At 44.4% G+C, this 21,801-nt stretch overlaps 1 protein-coding gene across 1 annotated transcript; it reads right to left on the reverse strand.

The window, feature by feature from the left end:
* Positions 1–115: 115 nt before the first annotated feature.
* Positions 116–21,615, reverse strand: C1QTNF4 (C1q and tumor necrosis factor related protein 4). The gene is made up of 2 exons (XM_015415654.1): positions 21,594–21,615; positions 116–1,492 (listed from the first exon to the last, which is right to left on the reverse strand). Exon 2 carries the CDS (start codon positions 1,488–1,490, stop codon positions 372–374), a length of 1,119 nt encoding a protein of 372 aa, XP_015271140.1. The 5' UTR covers positions 1,491–1,492; positions 21,594–21,615; the 3' UTR covers positions 116–371.
* Positions 21,616–21,801: the final 186 nt, after the last annotated feature.

The following is a 21,801-nucleotide window of genomic DNA, read 5'->3' on the forward strand; positions in this document are numbered from 1 at the left end:
TATCCGCTCCCAAGTGCCTTGTAGAGAAGGCAGTCCTTTCTAAGCTCTTCCAGCATTTCTGTAGCAGTTTCTGTAGTCGCTCCTCTTTCCTCTGCCCCTACTACTTCTACCCCCCCCCACTACCTCATGCTTTATGCTAGAACCGAACAGCGATAATGAAGAAACACGTACCCTGCAAAAGTCATTCTACGGATGAGTGGGAGGAACAACAATGGCTCAGTAATCAGGACACAAGCGTGCAGCAGAAGGACTCCACTGAACATACAATAGCATGCGCTGAACAATGTCATTTAAATGATGATGTCTGTCCAGGACCTGCTCCAGAGTCCACTGCATCCTGGCTTCTCTTAAGCTCTTTCCATGTTCAGTTTTTAGTTCCTTGATCCCAGAGACATGTTGGCATCGGGAGGTGGCTTCGGCTTAGTCTCAGGGTAGACTAGGAACCCAGTGAAGGTAATGTACTTGCCATGGTTGCTATAAGCCCCATAGCCATCATGCTGGTGGCTGTAAAGCCAGATGGTGTCATCATATTGCAGAGGCAGCATGATGCTCTGGCTCTGCATCTCACGCCGTTTGGAGTGGTTGTCATCATAGATCATAGCCTGTACTTCATTGTGGTTCTTCATTAGTTTCACTGACATGGTCTTAAAGGGCATCTTGCCAATTGTAAAGGAGAAGTAGTAGGCGCCTGGAACACGGCATGTGAAGATGCCACTTGAGGAGTTGAAGTCTTTCCCAATGTTCACAAATTCTGTGTCAAATGTGATGGGCTCGTGCTGTGTCTGCTTCTCATCTGATCCCAGGAGGCTTTCTGAACGGGCAGCAGAAAACGCTGAGCGAGGGTCCTGCGATCGGCTTGGCTGGTCAGAAACCACATGTCTCTCTGAGATTTCATTCTGGTTCACAGAAAGATGCTGAATTGTGTGAGGGGGAGGCCCTGAAGCATCTCCTAGTTCTTGGGAGCTGAGGCTGTTTTGAAAATAGCCAGAAGTGTCTGGATAGATGAGGTACCCGTTAAAAGTTGTATAAGGGCCCACATTGCTATAAAGGGCATATTTGGGGTCTCCATGTAAACGCAGCCAGACTGTGTCACCATAATCCAACTGTAACATGGCACTCTGACTGGCCACCTTCCGCTCTTTACGGTGATGTTCATCATACACAATTGCTTGCACCTCATTCTTATTCCTCATCAGCATGACTGACAAGTTTTTCTTGGGGTACTTCCCAACTGTGAAGGAGAAGTAATAGGCACCAGGGATACGACACCGGAATAATCCAGCCTTGGGATCAAAATCACCACCAATGTTCACGTACACCTTGTCAAAAGTGATCACCATTTCGGTGCTTCCTTCCATGCTGCTGGTTCGAGCAACAGAGAAAGCAGATCGGAACTCAGTTCCAGAATCTACAGGGAAGCCATAGGTGAGGGGACAGGCTACTTGACACAGGAAGCCAAACAGAAGCTGAGCTTTCAGTTGAGTTAGCATATCTGAAAAGAAAACAGATAACATTTTAACTGAAGCATTTGCAAATTACCCTACAACTTGAGAATAGGACCAGAATTGCTGTTTTTGATTTTCTGGTCAAACAGGATCAGATTCTTCATGAGTTAAGTAACATACGTAATCTATATACTACACACAGGCTGTGACAGTCCATGGACAAAACAGACAGAACTGGCACCAACAGCAAGAGGAGAGGGCAAAAAAAAAATCACACATACAGCGTGTATTGCCTTCATCAACATTCAGGAATCTTCCTCTACTTCAGATAATATGGATTCCACCAACCATGAGAAAATGCCTTTACCATTTTAGTACTACCACCACTCCTCGAGTGGGAGAAGAGACTCCCTAGACAATAGCCCATCATCCCCTCAGCAATGCTCCCTCTAAGCTGTGAAGTCTTGTGAGCAAAATGTCTACTTTGTGAGTTACTGGCATTAAAGTTGTGAGCAAGCAATTTGGCTGCTGCATAAATTAATTTGCTCTGGAGCCATCTTTCCTGAGATAAGACAAAAAGGTGTGTGCTGGAGGCTAAAAAAACTGTGAGCTAGCTCACACTAACTCAGCTTAGAGAGAACACTGCCCCTCAGTACAGGTTAAAAAGTTTTCGCAGTCTTTCCATGCTTTGTAAACAATGGTGGATTGATGGACCACAAATCTGTATCAAATTAACACCTTAATTCACAGGTGACACATAAACTGCAGGAAGGTTGAAATGCAATTGAAAATCAACCTTCCTGCAGGGCAGAAACTGAATCAAATAATGCTTAAAACTGCTTTTCTGCCTTTCACCCATGCCTATTTACTTATTTATTTAGAATATTCCATTGCTGCTTCTCCAGGGAATCTGCTCAGTGACTTTGTTACTGCCTCTATAGCTCTGCAATAAAGTATAACCTTTCTGATAAACGTGTACTCAGTTGTTGGCTGTGGAACCTGACATTTCACCAATTATCAACAAGATGATTGGGTTGAGCTGCTACCCCTGGCCGAATTCTGTTACAACAACACTTGCCATTTGTCTACTGGACTGTCCACCTTTAAGGCTTTATATGGATACGACAGTTCCCCGGTGCCCTTTTTGGAGGGGTCAAGTGACTTGGGGTCGGGGGATGCCGCACACTGGTGCCAGCGGTTGAAAGACTCATGGCCACTCCTTTGTAAAACTTTGAATGCGGCGAGGGAGGCTTACAAGACTCAGGCTGACAAGAGGAGGGTGGAGCGTTGGGCTCTGCAGCCTGGATATTCAGTGTATGTGTCTACTAAAAACATTAAAGTCTTACGTCCTAGTCGGAAACTGGGATGGAAATACCTTGGCCCCTTCAAGGTGAAAAGAGTGATTAATGATGTTGCAGTGGATCTTGATCTTCCTAAAAACTTGAGAAATTTGCATTCCGTGTTTCATTTCAGCCTCCTGAAGAGGGATTCAGGGTCGAGCCCTTGGTGACCATCACAACTGGTGCCCCCTCCTATTATGATTGAGGATGAGAAACATTATGAAATCTCCAAGATATTGGACTCTAAAGTGAAACGTGGACAATTGTTTTATTTGGTGGAATGGCTTGATTTTGGACCCCAGCACCCTGAGTGGGTGGAAGTAGGGGATATTCGGGCCCCTAGACTGCTGCGGGAGTTCCACCGGGAGTTCCCGGATAAACCGGGACCCCCTCCAGGATGGACTGGGAGATCTCCTGGGCTGGGCGGGAGAAGCTGAGTTTCGAGGGGGTAGAATGTCAGCTATGCTGCCATGATGGGGAGGGATCCATTCTCTTGATCTGTGGGCCAGATGCTGCTTCTTTACTTTTGCTTCTGTAATGCTGTCTTATCAATGACCTTGCAGGTTGCCAGTGTAGTGTCTGGGATGCATGGAACCGTGGGAGCGCTTTCGGTTCCCAGCTGCGGCCTCTAATGGCCTGGGACCCCTTCTCCGGCACGCAGGAGTCAGGCTAATTGGCCTATGGAAAGGGGGGAGGTGCATACAAATACCCTATATCCCATTATGCTTGTAGGAATGTTGCTAGCATTGAAGTACCACTTCCCGTCCGCAGCAATTTTGTAATTTTACAGAAATTCAGTGCATCTTAGAGGTAGGACATGTTACCATCAAAATAGACACACCAAACATCACAAATTATTTCGCAAATACATAAATTACATAAATTTCAAGTAAAACTAAACCGGAAAACAAACCCAATCCATACATAGTAGCACAACTGAGTAACTAACAGATTAAAACCCAGTGTTACAAGATACTTCCAAACAGGAGCAACAAAAGTTTTAAGTGTTCTGGAAATCCTGATGGCCCGAAGCTTGCAATCCACTATTTGGATCACTGTCTTGACATACCGAGGGGGCTTGCGTGGTTCAATGAGGCTGGAGGCTATGCCGTGGAGGGCCACCCAGGATGGACAGGACACAGCAGAGAACTCAGGCAAAACGTGATCCACTGGAGAAGAAAATGGCAACCCACTCCAGTATCTTTGCCAAGAAAACCCCATGGACGGTAACAAAAGGCTAAAAGATATGACACCGGAAGATACTGGAGTGGGTTGCCTCAGGTTGGAAAGTATCCAATATGCTACTGGGGAAGAGGGCAAGTACAAGTAACCCCAGAAAGAGTGAAGCAGCTGGGCCAAAGCTGAAAGGACGCTCAGTTGTGGATGTGTCTGATGGTGGAAGGAAAGTCCGATGCTGCAAAGAACAATACTACATAGGAACCTGGAATGTAAGATCTATGAATCAAGGTAAGTTGGATGTGGTAAAAAATAAGATGGCAAGACTGAACATCGACATCTTGGGAATCAGGGATACAATCTCAAAAACGACAGAATGATCTCAGTCTGAATCCAAGGCAAACCATTCAACATCCCAGTAATCCAAGTCTATGCCCCAACCACTGATGCAGAAGAGGCTGAAGTGGACCGGTTCTATGAAGACCTACAACACCTCCTAGAACTAACACCAAAAAATGATGTCCTCATCATCATAGGGGACTGGAATGCTAAAGTAGGAAGTCAAAAGGTAACCGGAATAACAGACAAGTTTGGCCTTGGAAAGCAAAATGAAGCAGGGCAAAGGTTAACAGAGTTTTGTCAAGAGAACACACTGGTCATAGCGAACACCCTTTTCCAACAACCTAAGAGACGACTCTACACATGGACATCACCAGATGGGCAACACCGAAATCAGATTGACTATATAATTTGCAGTCAAAGATGGAGAAGCTCTATCCAGTCAGTAAAAACAAGACCTGGAGCTGACTGTGGTTCAGATCATGAGCTACTCATTGCAAAATTCAGACTTAAACTGAAGAAAATTGGGAAAACCACGAGGCCATTCAGGTTTGACCTAGATCGCATCCCTGATGAATATACAGTAGAGGTGAAGAATAGATTCAAGGGTCTGGATTTGATAGATAGAGTGCCTGAAGAACTATGGACAGAGGTTCGTGACATCGTACAGGAGGCAGCAATCACCACCATACCAAAGAAAAAGAAATGCAAGAAAGCAAAATGGCTTTCTGATGAGGCTTTACAAATAGCAGAGGAAAGAAGGAAAGCGAAAGGCAAAGGCGAAAAGGAAAGATTTACCCAACTGAACGCAGATTTCCAGAGAACAGCAAGGAGAGATAAGGAGGCCTTCCTGAATGAACAGTGCAAAGTAATAGAAGAAAACAATAGAATGGGAAGGACTAGAGATCTCTTCAAGAAAATTGGAGAAATCAAGGGAGCGTTCCATGCAAAGCTGGCCATGATAAAGGACAAAAACGGTAGGGACCTAACAGAAGCAGAAGAGATTAGGAAAAGATGGCAAGAATACACAGAAGAACTATACAAGAAAGACCTCGATGTCCTTGACAACCACGACGGTATAATCACTGACCTCGAGCCAGACATCCTGGAATGTGAAGTTAAATGGGCCTTAGAAAGCATTACTAACAACAAAGCTAGTGGAGGTGATGGTATCCCAGCTGAGCTATTCAAAGTCTTAGAAGAGGATGCTGTTAAAGTTCTGCACTCCATTTGCCAGCAAATTTGGAAAACGCAACAGTGGCCACAGGATTGGAAAAGATCAGTATACATTCCAATCCCAAAGAAGGGCAATGCCAAGGAATGTTCAAACTATCGCACAATTGCACTCATATCACACGCTAGCAAGGTCATGCTCAAGATCCTACAAGCTAGGCTTCAACAGTACGTGGATAGAGAACTACCAGAAGTACAAGCTGGGTTTCGAAGAGGTAGAGGAACGAGAGATCATATTGCCAACATTCGCTGGATTATGGAGAAAGCAAGAGAGTACCAGAAAAATATCTACTTCTGCTTCATTGACTATGCTAAAGCCTTTGACTGTGTGGATCACAACAAACTATGGCAGGTCCTTAAAGAGATGGGAGTACCAGACCACCTCACATGTCTCTTGAGAAACCTGTATAAGGGCCAAGAAGCGACAGTTAGAACCGGATACGGAACAACTGATTGGTTCAGCATAGGAAAAGGAGTACGACAAGGATGTATACTGTCACCTTGCTTATTTAATATATATGCAGAGTACATCATGCGAAATGCTGGCCTGGATAAGCCTTTGATTGTGTGGATCACAACAAACTGTGATCTTAAAGAGATGGGAGTACCAGACCACCTCACATGTCTCTTGAGAAACCTGTATAAGGGCCAAGAAGCAGCAGTTAGAACCAGATATAGAACAACTGATTGGTTTAGAATAGGAAAAGGAGTATGACAAGGATGTATACTGTCACCTTGCTTATTTAATATATATGCAGAGTACATCATGCGAAATGCTGGCCTGGATGAATCACAAGCGGGAATTAAGATTGCTGGGGAAAAGATCAACAACCTCAGATATGCAGATGATACCACTCTAATGGCTGAAAGTGAAAAGGATCTAAAGAGCCTCTTGCTCAGAGTAAAAGAGGAGAGCGCAAAAGTGGGCTTGAAGCTCAACATCAAAAAAACTAAGATCATGGCATCCGGCCCCATCACTCCTTGGCAAATAGAAGGGGAAGTCGTGGAAGTAGTGACAGACTTCACGTTCCTGGGATCCCAGATCACCGCAGACTGTGACTGCAGCCATGAAATTAAAAGACGCCTGCTCCTTGGGAGGAAAGCGATGGCGAACCTAAACAGCATGATAAAAAGTAGAGACATCACCCTGCCAACAAAAGTCCGTGTGGTCAAAGCAATGGTATTCCCAGTAGTAACATATGTCTGTGAGAGTTGGACTATAAGGAAAGCCAAGTGCCGAAGAATAGATCCTTTTGAGTTATGGTTAGGGAGAAGACTCTTGAGAGTCCCTTGGACTGCAAGGAGATCAAATCAGTCAATCCTAAAAGAAATCAATCCTGACTGTTCCCTGGAAGGCCAGACACTGAAGCTGAAGCTCAAATACTTTGGCCACCAAATGAGAAGGGAGCATTCACTGGAGAAGACCCTAATGCTGGGAAAGAATGATGGTCAAAGAAGAGGACGGCAAAGGATGAGTTGGTCAGACAGTGTTATTGATGCAACAGACATGAAATTAAGCAAACTCCAGAGCACGACAGAAGACAGGAGGGCCTGGCGTGATGTGGTTCATGGGGTCGTGAAGAGTCAGACTCGACTGTGTGACTGAAAAACAACAATAAGTTTAGCGCTAACTGATTGATTGGGAAGGGAAAGGAGGAAAGTGCATATGGAAACCCTGTGGGTGTCAAGGTTGGATTCTACTAGGTCACCACCCATAGGGCATGGACATGTCCGGCTGGTAAGGCTGAAGCAAAGTACTAGTAAAATCAGCTAAAATGTTGGGTTGTTTCCCTGGCTGGTACAAGAGGAGTGGCCTCATGACCAACAGTGGCACTTAGGGTGTCTCAATGACAAAATAGGACGAAGGAAAAATACAAAAATAAAATAAAAATCCTAGCAGTAAAATAAAATCAAAAGAATGGAACCCAACTGTAGGGTATGAGAAAATGCAATATAGGCCATAGACTACAATAAACATCCGTGGTCTAGCCCATGAGAAACACAGACAAGATGAGACACACTACATTTCTTCCTTCTCCAGTATTTACAAATCCAATGGCAGGAGGCTAAAACGTGATCTATTGGTGCTTTCAGTCTGAGAACAAGCCTGGCAGTCATTTCCTAGATGTGTGAGGCTCCTTTCTCTGTCCTTTCTTTCCTGTGCTCATTAAAACATCACTCAGACTGAGAGCTTGATTACTGGGGTCTCCTGTCTGCCCTGCCTGTCACCCAGAACTGGCCCTCTGCCAGATGGCAGGCTATGAATTCACAAGGCTGTTTCTGTGGGAGCCAAGCAATGTCTAAGGCAGAAAGTATATGGGAGATAATAGATCCAGTTGGTCAGCCGTATTGGTCTGAAGCAGTAGAACAAATTTAGAGTCCAGTGGCACCTTTAAGACCAACAAAGGAGAGCCAGTTTGGTGTAGTGGTTAAGTGCGCGGACTCTAATCTGGGAGAACCGGGTTTGATTCCCCACTCCTCCACTTGCACCTGCTGATGTGACCTTGGGTCAGTCACAAGCTCTGGCACAGCTGTTCCTGAAAGAGCAGTTTGTGTCAGAGTTCTCTCAGCCCCACCCACCTCACAGGGTGTCTGTTGTGGGGAGCGGGAGGGAAAGGAGTTTGTAAGCCGCTCTGAGACTCCAAGTGAAGGGCGGGATATAAATCCAATCTCCTCTTCTTCTATTAATGAATCCAAGTTATCTTCTATCAATATTAACAGACGGTGAATTTTATGTGGCTGCTGAAGCAAACATATACTTCCCACACGTGATTCATCTTACTGCTATTAAATTAATGGCCTGGAAAGCAGAAGTCAAAACATAACAGCTCACATATTGAGTAAGTAGCTTCTGCTTCTTTCTGAAATTGGATATTTTGCCCATTACTTAACTTGGGGGAAAGAAAATATCAATAATCTCAAGCTGGCTAGGGAGGATTTTTCTGACATCTAGCAAAACTAATACAGTAGATGAAAGAGTTCATCCTAACACTGATAATCATGGAGTTAAAAACTGCAGGTGCTGTCCAATTAATTCTGCAGTGATGAGCCTTTTTCTAATGATGTGGGCCAGATCTTCTTAGAATACACACATACATACACACCCCTCTGAATCTGAATAAGAAGATAAACTATGCAGATGTTGCACAAGCAAAAGGTCTTCAGACAAATGGTTAATGGTTGGGACATATGAATGCGTATTTTCATGGAACTGTGAGGCCAAATGGAGTATTATAAATACTTCTCAGCATCTTGTGAGCTGCATTACAAAACCTTAGTACTTTCTAGTTGGCTACACTGTAACACATTACTTTTCACCCTAATGTCTAAGGACAGCTGCAAGTGTTTCAATTATATGAATCATCAAAAGCCTGTGCGATGAGCAGTCTGCCTGCCCTCTGGTTGGCAGGGATGCGATCAAGCTTCTTTTTCTTTGATTTGTGCAGATACCATGCACTGCCTGCTCCATTCATGAGACACACATAACAATAACCAGGTTCTGATGCCATTAATAGTTTATTCTGACAACAACAACTATGTTCTTAAAGACATTGATGTCTGAAAATAAGGATTTGCTCATGACAGAAGATTTTATCTGCCAACATACTAAGCTACTGAGGGTTTGACCCTGGAGGAAGACCATCCGCCTCTGGTCCAGCAGGTAGCACCATGGGACTATAAAGCCTCACTCACATTCTTTAAGCACAATTGCAAAAGTCAGAGACTGGGTATTTGCTTTGGGGATAGCAGGCATTTTTTCCTGGTTCCTGTTCAATTATAGCGCAGCATGATCTTGGACTGCTGGAGGGTGATTTAATGGTTCTAGCTACGGTGTGGATTAGATTTATACAGTACCTTAATGCCCTCTCTTAAAATGTCCTCTTTGTCCTCATATGTTAAGCCTACAAATCGTACAGAATATTTAAGTAGGAGTATCCCCCTCCAATCTGTATTTGGTAAAAACGCATGAGCCACACAGCAGACAGTGTTCATATGTTTCAGTTGAACAAGCAAAGCCTCAATGGGAAGTCTTAAGCATCAGAGCCTAATTCCTCATCTTCCATTATTTTTTTTTTGCATTCAATACAAATGCTTTCCAGGGCTTGCTCTGCAGTTCTGCAGTCCTGGAGGGAATTACAGATTTCTTCCATGGCTGCTTCACTGGTATAAGAAAATCACCTACTTTTTCTGGTACCTGATAACCTTTACCTTCTCCCAGAGCTATTATTTTGTCTACCTGAAAAGACTAATATCTCAGGAGTAAAACCATCATTTTCCTTAGAAGAATCTTTTAAAAAGCAAACCAGTTTATACTCAGAGCTTCCCCCCCCCTTTGTCTAATCCCTTCTGGCTGTTACAGTTTGCATATCCTTAAGTGATTTGAAAGAGACCATCATGATTCCTTCTGCCTTAGTCCACCAGTGTCCTCATAAGGATCGGTATATTTTTCAGTATATTGTCATATATATGTCAGATGGTCATAGATTTGTGTATCAAATGGAAGATCTAACATGCTGACAGGTCTAAAGTCTAGTTCTATTGCCAAATCGCTAGTACCTCTGGATCCAATCAAAGGTTTGGTCTTCTAAGCCATCTTGACAGGATTAAGAGTGTACATTTAGCTAGAAATGAATCGAAATTGGAACCTTTTTTCCTGGGGGAACGTGACAGGACAATGTTCCGGAACCTCTTTGACAAAAGTCTTTTAAAAATGCTTAAAGGTTCATGACTTTTCAGTATACAGATCGAAAACTTCATTTCCCTCTTGAGAGTTCTGGCACCTCTTTTTCAAAGAAAGAAGAAGCCCCGATTACAACCAATCTGAATTGTAAAATTAATTTCATTTTGATGTAATGAGAGAAGGTAATTTTGTCCTCTGTACCCTATGTCTTTCCAAAAGATACAAGGCAGGGAAGAAGCATAGGGAGAGAAGCCAAAGCAGCAGGAAACAGAAGGGACAAACGGGCAGATTGTCCAGCCAAAGAAGATGTTACTATTCCCAGTAACTCTTGCTCTCTCAGAGAGTACCTCCTGGATCCCATATAAGTGCAATTACACCAAAATTCCCTGCCCATGTTGAGTGCCTTCCTCTCACTGACAGACAGTGCATTAATAGGTTCCAGTTCTCTAACCCTTATTTTTTCCCAAGGGTTCTGGGGGATCCAACTGACTCTGTACCAAAACCTTTTGGGTCAGGTTGCTTTATCCCCAAAGGTAATACAGTTATCATTGACTTCATTTCTTTAGGAAATTTTGTATCTTAAATTTTATCTATAAGACTTATTTGTAATCTAAACATAGCATTACTGTTACCAGATTTCTTGTGTTTTTGTTCCAAAGGGCAGCATATACAGATAGGTAAAAATATTCTAGATTGCAACATAAAATATTCTTCAATTGTTTTATGTAAAAAAAACTGGCCTGACCACCTAAGCCATGAAAATCCTTGCCCAGAATTTTAAACACTGTATGGTCTATATAACACTATCTGAGTGATCACAAGACGATGCTTTATCCTGAGTCAAACCACTGATCTATCAAGGTCAGTATTATGACTGGCAGCAGCTTTTCAGGGTCTTGTGCAGATGTCTTTCATTTCAGCTACTAATGGATCCTTAAAAAAAACAACCAAGCCTGGAGATGCTAGGGATTAAACCTGGGACCTTCTGCATTGCATGCTGCCTACTAACTGATCTTTCAAACAAAACAAAACAAACCCCACCCTTGTACATTCCAGGTATTGTATCTGGGACCTTCTATGTGCCAAGCAAGTACTCGACCACTGAGCCACAGCCTCTTCTAGTATTCTCTCATTTGATCAGTGTCTAAGACCAAACAGTAGCTTTCCACCAAGAGACCTCTGTGTGTGTATGTGTGTGTGGGGGTATCTATAGGAAGAGACACCTACTGACACAAGAGTTTGGCACTATAGTTAATAATTAGGATTTTGATTCTGCTAGTCCATTTGGTTTAGGAGAAATCACCATGGAAACTGGCACATGGTGAGTTTGGATTGTGAGTTTCAGACCCACTAATTCAGTGCAAGCAACCAATGCAAGAATCTCCGTTTGGAAACATTGTATGTTTCTTGTTCTATAGGACCAATCTGACTATTAATATCATATATTTTTAAACAGTGTCTCTAGCACAGTGTTGCTTAAGATCTGTTCTAAGCAGTGATAACAAGGGGAATGGTAAGGATTAATTCCTTTAAGAGGGTTTAATTTTATCACATGTATATCACATCCTCCCTTCAAAAAGCTCAGGGCAGCAAATCTGGGGTTATCCTATTTTATCTTCACAACTCTCCTATGGAGTAGATTATGTGATGGCAGAATGACTTATCTGGCTCACTTCACAGCTGAACAACTGATGGAAACCACTCTCCCTAGTCAAAGTCCAACTTTAAAAAATGTTTTTATTCAGATAGAAACAGTTCATCACATGGAGAATAAGTTGTATGGATTTCCAATGCCATGAAATGTGTCTTTGCAGAACATAATGAATTACGTCCAATCATTTGCAAAACTGTTGTCCTACCTTTGGTTTTCTCTTATTTAACATAGTTAGGGTGCTTCATCAGTCTCTTAATGTAGGTACTTCCATTTACTTCCAATAATATTTAAGCAACGTTTTTGGTGCTATAACTAAATTAACCATTATTTTTAAATTTTAATCTCCTGCCTGATACTGAAACCAACATTCTCTCCACCAAATCACACTGGCTTTCATTTGTATTGGCTCATGTTTCTCCCACTGACCTCCCCTTAAGCATTCACAGTGTTCAAGATTGTCCCAAGGATCACAGCAAGTTATACACATATGTCTCATCATTCCTGTATGTGGCTAGTTTAATGTTGGCTCTTGTTTGATTAAAAATGCAACAAAAATGGTCTACTAAATCAAGATTTGAATACACACAATGAAGATAGACTTTGAGTGTTGATATTATCAGTAGGGATTTTGCCTTCGGCTAAGAGTTATTGTATGATTTTTGCTTTTTTATTCATGGGAGATTCAGATGCTAATCCACAAGGTTTTTTCCCCATAAAAATGACAAGTGCAGTATGGCATTGTGTGTAGTATAGCCAGGAGATCCTAAGATTGTCTGGCAGCCTGAAGTTCTAGCTCTTTTAGTGTTATGCTGTCGGAAGGTAAACAGAGCAGATAAGCCTCCGGTTAGCACTTTGTGGGGGGAGCTTAGAGTGCTTTTAAGCACATCCATTTGAGTCGGAGAGAAGCCACAATCATGACGGAGCTGAAACCATAGGGCAATAAAATAATGCAGACAGCAGAAATTATAACAGTGCAGTAGGAGAGCGAAACCTAAAGAGATGTGGACATCTTTTTTGGAGATGGAGCGAGAGTGTAGCCGAAACAGTGGAAAATACCAATGCAGATTCCACCTAAAACAGAGAAAGTGACTTCTTCAAAGGCTATCCTGTGAAGGGGAATTGAGATCCAGGTCTCATAGGTGCAAGTCCAATTAGCTATCTGCTGGTGTATAATGACCCTAATAGTACTGTTAGTCTAAATCAGATTTTGTCCTGCTGATTTCCCAAGCGATTGATGGAATTGCACTGAGTCCAAATTCAAACAAGAGATGCAAATTATGCTAAATTATATATTATATAGTTGAGACCAATTTCTCTTATTTATTTACTGTATGTGTCATTATTTATCATCAACATTTCTCAAAAATACATTGTACAAATTAATGTATCGATAGAGAAATGTCCCTTTTTGTTTGTATTTCTGATTGTTTTGAGACAATTCTTATAACAAAACTTTGTAACTGGGGTATAGATTAGGCATGACTGAAACACACAGAGATAGGGGGAAGAAGTTACACATCTTTTTTCTCTTGGTGTATTGACGCAGATTTACATGGGCTTTAAAACAGCTGCAATGTATCTAGCTAATTTTGTTCTTCCAACACAGAGGAAGGCAATGGCAAACCACCTCTGCTCATCTCTTGCCTTGAAAACCATAAGTCTGTTGTGACTCGATCTGTTGTTGTTCTTATTGTTGTTGTTGTTGTTGCTATTATTATTTTCCCCCCATCAATGCAGATCCATGCTTATAAAATGTACCTTCATCCCATCCATGGTAGAGAATCGGTAGCACCCATGGAAGCCATTCATTATATCCAAGCCACTGGCTAATATAAAATGCAAAGTAGTTTTCATACAACATTGAACTATTTGAAAGCTTGTAAGGGATCCTAACTGAAAAAAAAAATCAATAATAGGTGACAAGTTCCCTGAAATTATATTTACAGGCATTCTGTTATTATATTTATTATTTATTTTTGTTGTTATATTCATGTTGTGTTAAGGACATATAACACTGCAGAGCACAATGGATAATCACTGGCAGGTAGGGTCAGTGGGAACTGGTACATCAAACACACTTTCTGGTGGGCACAGAAAGTGTGGGATTAGGAGAAACACCTAGAATTGATTCTGCAAAAGCAGTGGTTCTGCACTCTGTCTTCCGTTTCCCCCGGTTGTACTGCTCGATTTCCCACTATTTGCTGCATGGCCGCATTTTGACCCGCATCTCCCCTTGATTTCCCCTGCGTCTTTATTAGCATGCGAAAAGGTCACAGATAAATAATCTGTGGGGAGTGGAGTCAGATAGAGACGGCATGTCACACTTGCAGGTGGTCATGGGGACTGAGCAACAGCAAATTCTTAGTAACATTTATGAAAAATCCATGTCCCATCTAGACTCCTTCTGCATCTCACCAGTGGTATGCATACCACCAGTTGAGAAAACTGCTGCAGTACTTTACAAACATTCAATAGTAGGGTCACCATGAAATCAGTTGTAAGCTGGGGAGGGGAAAGTATAGGGACCAGGCATGAAGATAAGGGAAGGGGACAGAGAAGTAAAGTAGCTCGGCCCCCTTCCAGCCTGTGTCCCTTCCCAAAGGCTGTATGCAGAGGGGCTAGGATAAATGACCCCCCTCCAACATTGGAGTTGTGTAATGCCAGGTCTATAAACAATAAGACCACAGTCCTTCGGGACTTTCTGCTCGAGCAGAATGTAGACCTGGCATGCATGACCGAGACCTGGGTGTAAGATCGGGAGACAGTAGCTCTCTCCCAGTTGGCTCCTTCCGGGTTCTCAGTCCTTCACCAATCGCAGACTTGGGGGTGGGGGGAGGAGTGGCTCTATTCATTTGGGAGGTTTACTCCTTCAGGGTGCTCCCACCAACGAGGATCATGGGCATTGAGTGTGCCAGCCTGGTATGGGAGGCCAGAGAGAGTTGGTGATTTGGCTGGTGTACCAATTGCCTAACGCAGTGACCAATAGCCTGCCGTCCCTGATGGAGGCCATGTCGGGCTGGGCATTGGAACACCCTAGACTGATAGTCCTGGGTGATTTCAATGTCCATGCCGACAATGCGGCCTCTACTCGGGCAACAGACCTGGTGTCATCCATGGCAGTGCTAGGACTCTCCCAATATGTAATGACCCCCACTCACCGGGCCGGGCACACGCTTTATTTGATCTTTGGGGTGGGGGTTACAATGGACCGGATCACTACTTTGGCAGTGCCATGGTGGCTTGAGGGCCCAACTGAATGTGTCACCCTGACCCTGTTTGAACGGCGAAGGTATTTTAGCTCGCCTGCAGAGTCAAATGGACCCTATGTGGCTTCAGATGGCTTTCCGGGATCCAATGCACCCTGGTGGCTCATTAGATGAGCTTGTAGAGGATTGGCATAGCCGACTCTTGGCAGTCATCAACAAGATCGCTCCCCGATGCCCTCTGCGCCCTCGCTCCAGGCTTGCTCCCTGGTTTACCCAGGAGTTGTGGCTAATGAAGCAAAGGCTAAGACGGCTACAGAGACAGTGGCAGCATGCCCGTGATAAAGCTACAAGAGCATCCTATAGATGTTTATGAGATCCTATGAGATGACAGTCAAAGATGCGAAGAGAGAGTACTATGCAGCTACGATTGCGTCTGAGAGCTCACACCCAGCCAAATTGTTTAGAACGATTCGGTCTATTACTACTCTGCCACAGGGCAGACCAAATGCTAGGGAATTGGACATTGGCTGTGAGGCCTTTGCGAGCTATTTCGCAGAAAAAGTCTTGTCTCTCCACCGTGACCTCCCCATCACACTTGAAACAGTGAGTGAACTCGGGGCTCCATGCATGTCTTCTGGTCAGGTTATGGATCATTTCAGTCCACTCAGCCTAGAGGAAGTTGACAAATTGCTCCTAACTATACGCCCCACCACATGCTTCCTGGATCCGTGCACTTCATGGCTAATTAAAGCTGGCCACGAGGGATTTTGAGGTGCCCCAAGGGAAATTGTCAACAATTCCCTCTTGGAGGGACTGTTCCCAGGGGCACTCAAGGAAGCAGTGGTTCGTCCTCTCTTGAAAAAGTCATCTTTGGACCCGGCTGAATTGGTGAACTACTGGCCAGTCTCCATCTTGCCCTATCTGGGCAAGATAATAGAGAGGGCTGTGGCAATTCAGTTACAGAGCTTGATGGCTGGATGGCTTAGACTGAGCCGACTGAAATTGAATCCGATGAAGACGGAGGTCCTGTGCCTGAGTCGGGGTGGACCGAGGGTAGGGATCCCACTCCCAACCTTCGATGGGGCTCCATTGGTGCCAGCATTGGAGGTAAGGAGCTTGGGAGTGCTCTTGGATGCCTTCATAACAATGGAGGCCCAGGTAGCAGCCACAGCCAAGTCTGCCTTTTACCAACTTTGGCTGATCAGGCAGTTGGTTCCCTTCCTTGAATGCAATGAAATGACAACAGTGATCCACACAATGGTCACCTCGAGATTGGACTACTGTAATGCTCTCTACATGGGGCTGCCTTTGTTGCAAATCTGGAAGCTACAGCTAGTGCAAAATGCTGCAGCCAGGCTTTTAATGGGCCTTCCATGCGGGAGCACATACAGCCTGTGCTAAAGGCATTGCACTGGCTACTGATAGCATACCGAATTCGCTTCAAGGTGTTGGTTCTTACATTTAAAGCCCTTTATGGTCAGGGACCTACATACCCGAGGGAACGCCTTTCCCCATACGTTTCCCAGAGAGCACTGCGATCAGGGTCCCACCATTGATTGGCCCTCCCCACATCCAAGGAGGCCAGGCTTGCTATAACTAGGGCCAGGGCTTTCTCGGTGGCAGCTCCTCTCTAGTGGAATGAGCTCCCAGAAGAGATCAGGGCCCCACGGGATCTTATGCAGTTCCGCGGGCCTACAAGATGGAGCTCTTCCACCAGGCTTTCAATTAGGAACCGCCCCTGATGGAGAACCTGTTCCCTGAAGTCATCAGAACAGCCTGTGCCGGCCGCACAAGGTTAGACCTATGGGCTGACCACTAGGATGGAACACTGATGGTTGACCACCATCATTTAATAACCTATTAGTGTTTTTAATGTTTTATTTGGTTTTAGGACTATTTAAATTATTTGTGTGTTTTTGAATTGCTGTGTAAGCCGCCCTGAGCCAGCCTCGGCTGGGAGGGTGGCATATAAATCTGACAATAAAATAAATAAATAAATAAATAAGCCTGTTTCTTGCCCCTGTTTTCTCTCTTTGCCCTTTCAGTCAATTATGGTGCTCCAGATGGATCTTTTTGATGCTTAGCTCTGTGATCAGTTCCTGCTCCTGGCTGGGTTTTTCCTACTGGAAACCTCAGTCCTTTGATCAGACACAGTAAGAATTCCACTCTGGTGTTTCAGTTTGATTGGCGCATATGAGTAGCTTAGAAAGGGCAGATGGGGGACGGACATTATAGGACATCTGAGATACCAGATATGGCACTGAAAAGAACTTGCACAGGGGAACTACCTGTGGGTTACATGTGGCTGAAAGTATAGCTGAAACAATCTGAAGATTCTTAAGTGCAATGCAAAAAGCCAACTAGCATACCATGACATAGATCTTGATTCAAGAGTGTGTCATCAGCACAATGCATCAGAAGTTCTTCCTCTTAATGTGTCTGTGAGTTTCAAACATTTAAAAGTTTTACACTTTCTTGGTTCTTCCCACTCCTCCATTTTACTCCCCCTTACATATTTGGTAAGAGTATATATCTCACCAGATTTGGGACTCCATCTTGGTAACAAGATAAGCAATACAGGACTACTGACAATTCACTATGAGATTAGCATTGTTTTCAGGTGAGTATTCTTTCCATGGGGAACCTACCTCAAGCCTAACTCATATTCTTTAGCAAGGCCCTCAGAAACCAGAACACAACTGCAGTGACTGACCTGCAGTGGTCAGAGGGTGAGGTTTCAGTGCCTTCTGTCATGTCCCTGCCACAGATTCTATTCTCTGCTTTTGCTGAGCCTCTGATTTCTCTCTACCTTCCTTCTCCTCACATTTTCATTCCCACAATTTCTTCCTTTGTTAGGAAAAAATATAAGAGGATCGAACACCAGAATTTAGGAAGCACAGTACATGTGCATCTATTTAATTATATTGAGAAATTTATATTGGGACATCAAATTTGGTCTGTGTGCATCTTCTTGAGAGTAAAAGACATAGTGAGCAGAAACTTGAGATTTGATGATAAAAAATGGGAAAAATTGGTTTCACTGTCAGGTGCCAATTTGTATTATTAAAATTTCATACAGGCAAATGAGAACACTAATGGCGTTATGCAATGTGCTACTCATTTACTGAACTCCAAAATGTCTCAGCTGATGATTTGCGGTTAAAAATTGTGACCGAAGAAAATGGGCAAAATCACAGATGTCTAAAGTTTTGTGGTTGGTTTGCGGTTGTTAATCGTTTTATGGTCATGACAGGCTATTAAGTTGTCAGTAGATCAGTTTTGTTTGTTATAGCCAAAGGTCATCACAATCTCCACTCCTCTCTAACATCAGTGAAAACAACACATCATAAACACAAAAGACCTAAAAATAAGTATCTGACGTGATGAATAAAAGAGCCAGAAATCATAATAGTTATATGAGGTGCATGACAGGAAATAGGCATTGATTTAATAAGCCTGCTCCGAATCTTCTCTGCAGCTATGGCACACAAAACAGTTTTCTGTGTAACAGATAACAGGAAACAAATCTTCTGAGCACTGACTTAACAAAAAGAGCCAGGCAAATAAAACAATATTTTCCTTCATGTTATAATAGGCAGTAGAGAATATGATGTTCAATATCCTCAGCTGCCTTTGGACCATGCAGGTATAAATGATCACAAGCTGGACGGATTTCCAACAACATCAAGTGATGCATATGCATTGTTTGGAACTGCAGTCTAGAGAATACTTCTCAGAATGGACAAAATGTCATTTCATGAAAACATCACTGCTGTATGTGAAATCATGGGAAATAGTGAGAGCATTTGGAAAAAAAGGTGGTTGGAAAGGGTATTGCAGCTTACAAAATGTGAGCCCCGAATCTCCCAAATAATAACTACTATGTGCCTTCCTGAAAGCCTTGCACTGAGATGCAAATCCACCCCCCCCCCTTTTTTTTCTTTTTTTTTTTTTTTTTTTTATATATGTGTGTGTGCGCCTGAAAGTCACAGTGACTTCTGGGGACTGACACCTACTGAGGGCCTGGATGATATTCAGAGAGGTGGCTGAAAAAAGTCTGCCCCTGCCTCCCACTTCTGGTATTTCAGGTCTCCCATCCAAGTACTTGCCAGAGTCGACCCTACTCAGCTTCTGAGATCTGATGAGATCAGGCTTGCCTGTGCTATTCAGGTCACAACAATTTTTGGCTTTTGTTTTTGAGAGTGTTTATAGTCAGGGCTTTTTTTGTAGAAAAAGCCCAGCAGGAACTCATTAGCATAATAGGCCACACCCAACAGCAGAAACTCATTAGCATATTAAGCCAAACCCCTGACAGCACAGCACATTAGCATATTAGGCCACACCCCGGGCCTTCCCTTGGCTTGCCCGGGTGCCCCACAGCTGCGGGGAGCCCGGGCAAGACCTCCCCCTTGAAGGAAAGGGAAGGGCAAGCTGGCCCTTGGACAGGCTGGGGAAGGCATAGGGAGGCATTTAAATGCCTCCCTGATCCTTCCAGGCCCACCTGCCTCGGAGTCACCGGGGGGGTCGCTCTCCAGGCCTTCCCTCTGTAGCCACGCACGTAGAGGTTTTGGCTGTAGTGGGCGTGGCCAATTCTGAAGCCAGCCGGAACTCCGTTCCTGTGCGTACCTGCCCAAAAATAGCCCTGTTTATAGTGCATTTATACTGGCCCAGATGAATTTTCCTGTTATTGGTGAACCCTTATTTCCCTGGCAGTGAGTATCTAGATACAGACTAGATAAAGATCTCGACACAGATCTAGATAAAGCCACGTGGACAAATGGGGACACCCCTGCAAATGCAGCATATGTTAAAACCATGTTACACAGGAGTTCCCTTGAGAAGAGAAACTGTAGGAAATTACAGGAGCACCAAGATGAATAATTGAAGCAAAGCATGCTCCATATGTGCATAAACACAGAGGCCAGAGTGCAGCCTCCTAAGCAGCTGGCAGTACACAAACCCATCGAGAAAGTGCCAGAGAGAGAAAGATATTTCTCAGGAGAAGCTGGTCCACTTTCCAGGGAGCTGGGGAAGAGGTCACAGCAAAGACTGTCACAAAATGCTGTGTGGAATTTGGCCAGCATCTCTTCGGAAGACAACCTTTTAAAAAAAGACAGAGAGGGTGGCCAAAGGGTATGAGTCAGTAAGAGAAAAAAACACACCAAAAATCTACTCCTGAAACATCCCTTGGGTTTAACATCTCCCTCCACTTGCTTCCTGCTCCATAAAATTGTCCCAGAGGAGGGCTGCTCAAAGCTCATCTCTGAAAACAGGAAAAACATCCTGCAGCACCTTCCCATAATTTTTGTATTGATAAACTGAGATTATTCCTCTCAGCTGTTTCTAATATAATCTGTCAGTGTCTAGACAGATTCCTGTTACAAACTGGAACCCTACAGACTGAAAAGGAGTGTGTGTGACAGAGAATCTACTTCTGAGACAGATCTGACTTCATATGAATGTTGTAGATGATGGGTTAAGAGGATCAGGTGTGGCATTTTGGATTGCCATATATAATATTTTAAGGGGTCATAGAATCACGGAGTTAGAAGGTGGACCTCCTGATGGCACCTGGTATTTTTGGCCATTGTGTGACAGAGTGTTGGACTAGATGGGCCATTGGCCTGATCCAACATTGGCTTCTCTTATGTTCTTATGTTCTTAAGGGACCTCCAGGGTCACTGAGTCTAACCCCCTGCAGTCTAACTCCCTACCCCGAGTGACCCCTGCTCCATGCCCAGAAGATGGCAAAAAAACCTCCAGGATCACTGGCCAAACTGGCCTGGATAAAAATTGCTGCCTGACCCTCAAGTGGTGATAGCATTTCCCTGAACACCAAGATGAATGTCCTTAATTTTGTAAAGGTTGCCCTTTAGCTCCACTGAAACAAATGGAATTTCTTGTGTTTCGTGTCTCCATGTAATACAGTGGATCTTCCATCTTCCACCCACCCCCTTCCTGCAAGCACAACTCTTAACCATCCCTTATTTTGGATCATTTGATTCGGTCCTTTCCTAGGGCTCCCGGGGAGATGACAGCTGGGGGAAGGGTTACCTGCAAGGGGCCTCAGTGTGGGGGCAGGTGCTGCTGACCAAAACACCGTCAGGCAAAGAACTTAACAGGAACTAAAGCCAAAGCTGCAGTCTGTCTCCCTTGTCAGGAGGATTCTGCACGGGCTCCAATAAGAGCCCAGCACAGAACAAAGCCCCATAAAGAAAAAGCATGCATCAAATTGACAAGCCATCCCTTCTCCAGCACTGCTTCTTGGGGGACTCCCCAGTCCCCTCCAACAGTGGTGTCCCCCTAGGACGGAACTGACAAGCCCTTGTCCTTCACAATCCCACCCCCCTCCCAAACGCACCCTTCGCCTCAGGAAGAAACCACTGGATCAAGAGCGGGCGGGCGAGCGAGCGGGCGGGGGGGAGAGCCAGGCTGGGCAATGCTAAGCAGCCTTTATTCCTGGCCGAGGATGGGGATGGATGGAGACGGCTCGGGGTGCCGCTGGGGCTGGGGCTCTACCTGCTGCTGAAGTCGTCCTCGTCAGGCGCAGGGGAAGCGGGAGGGAGCCGGCTGGAAGAGCTGCCGCCGCGTCCGCACCGCACTGGCTGCTCTGGAGGCGCCGCCGCTGTGAGAAGGGGGGCCAGCGGGCAGGGGGAGCGCAGACGCGCCGGGCTCCGGCGCAAAATCAGTGGCCGGAGGAGGAGCCGGAAGAGAGCGCACGAGGGGG

The sequence above is a fragment of the Gekko japonicus genome, unplaced genomic scaffold (assembly GCF_001447785.1).
Source record: "Gekko japonicus isolate JY-2015 unplaced genomic scaffold, Gekko_japonicus_V1.1 scaffold2116, whole genome shotgun sequence".
NCBI lineage: Eukaryota > Metazoa > Chordata > Lepidosauria > Squamata > Gekkonidae > Gekko > Gekko japonicus.

Coding starts and splice junctions, on each gene's coding strand:
- C1QTNF4 (XM_015415654.1), bottom strand. CDS start 1,490: ATGCTAACTCAACTGAAAGCTCAGCTTCTGTTTGGCTTCCTGTGTCAA.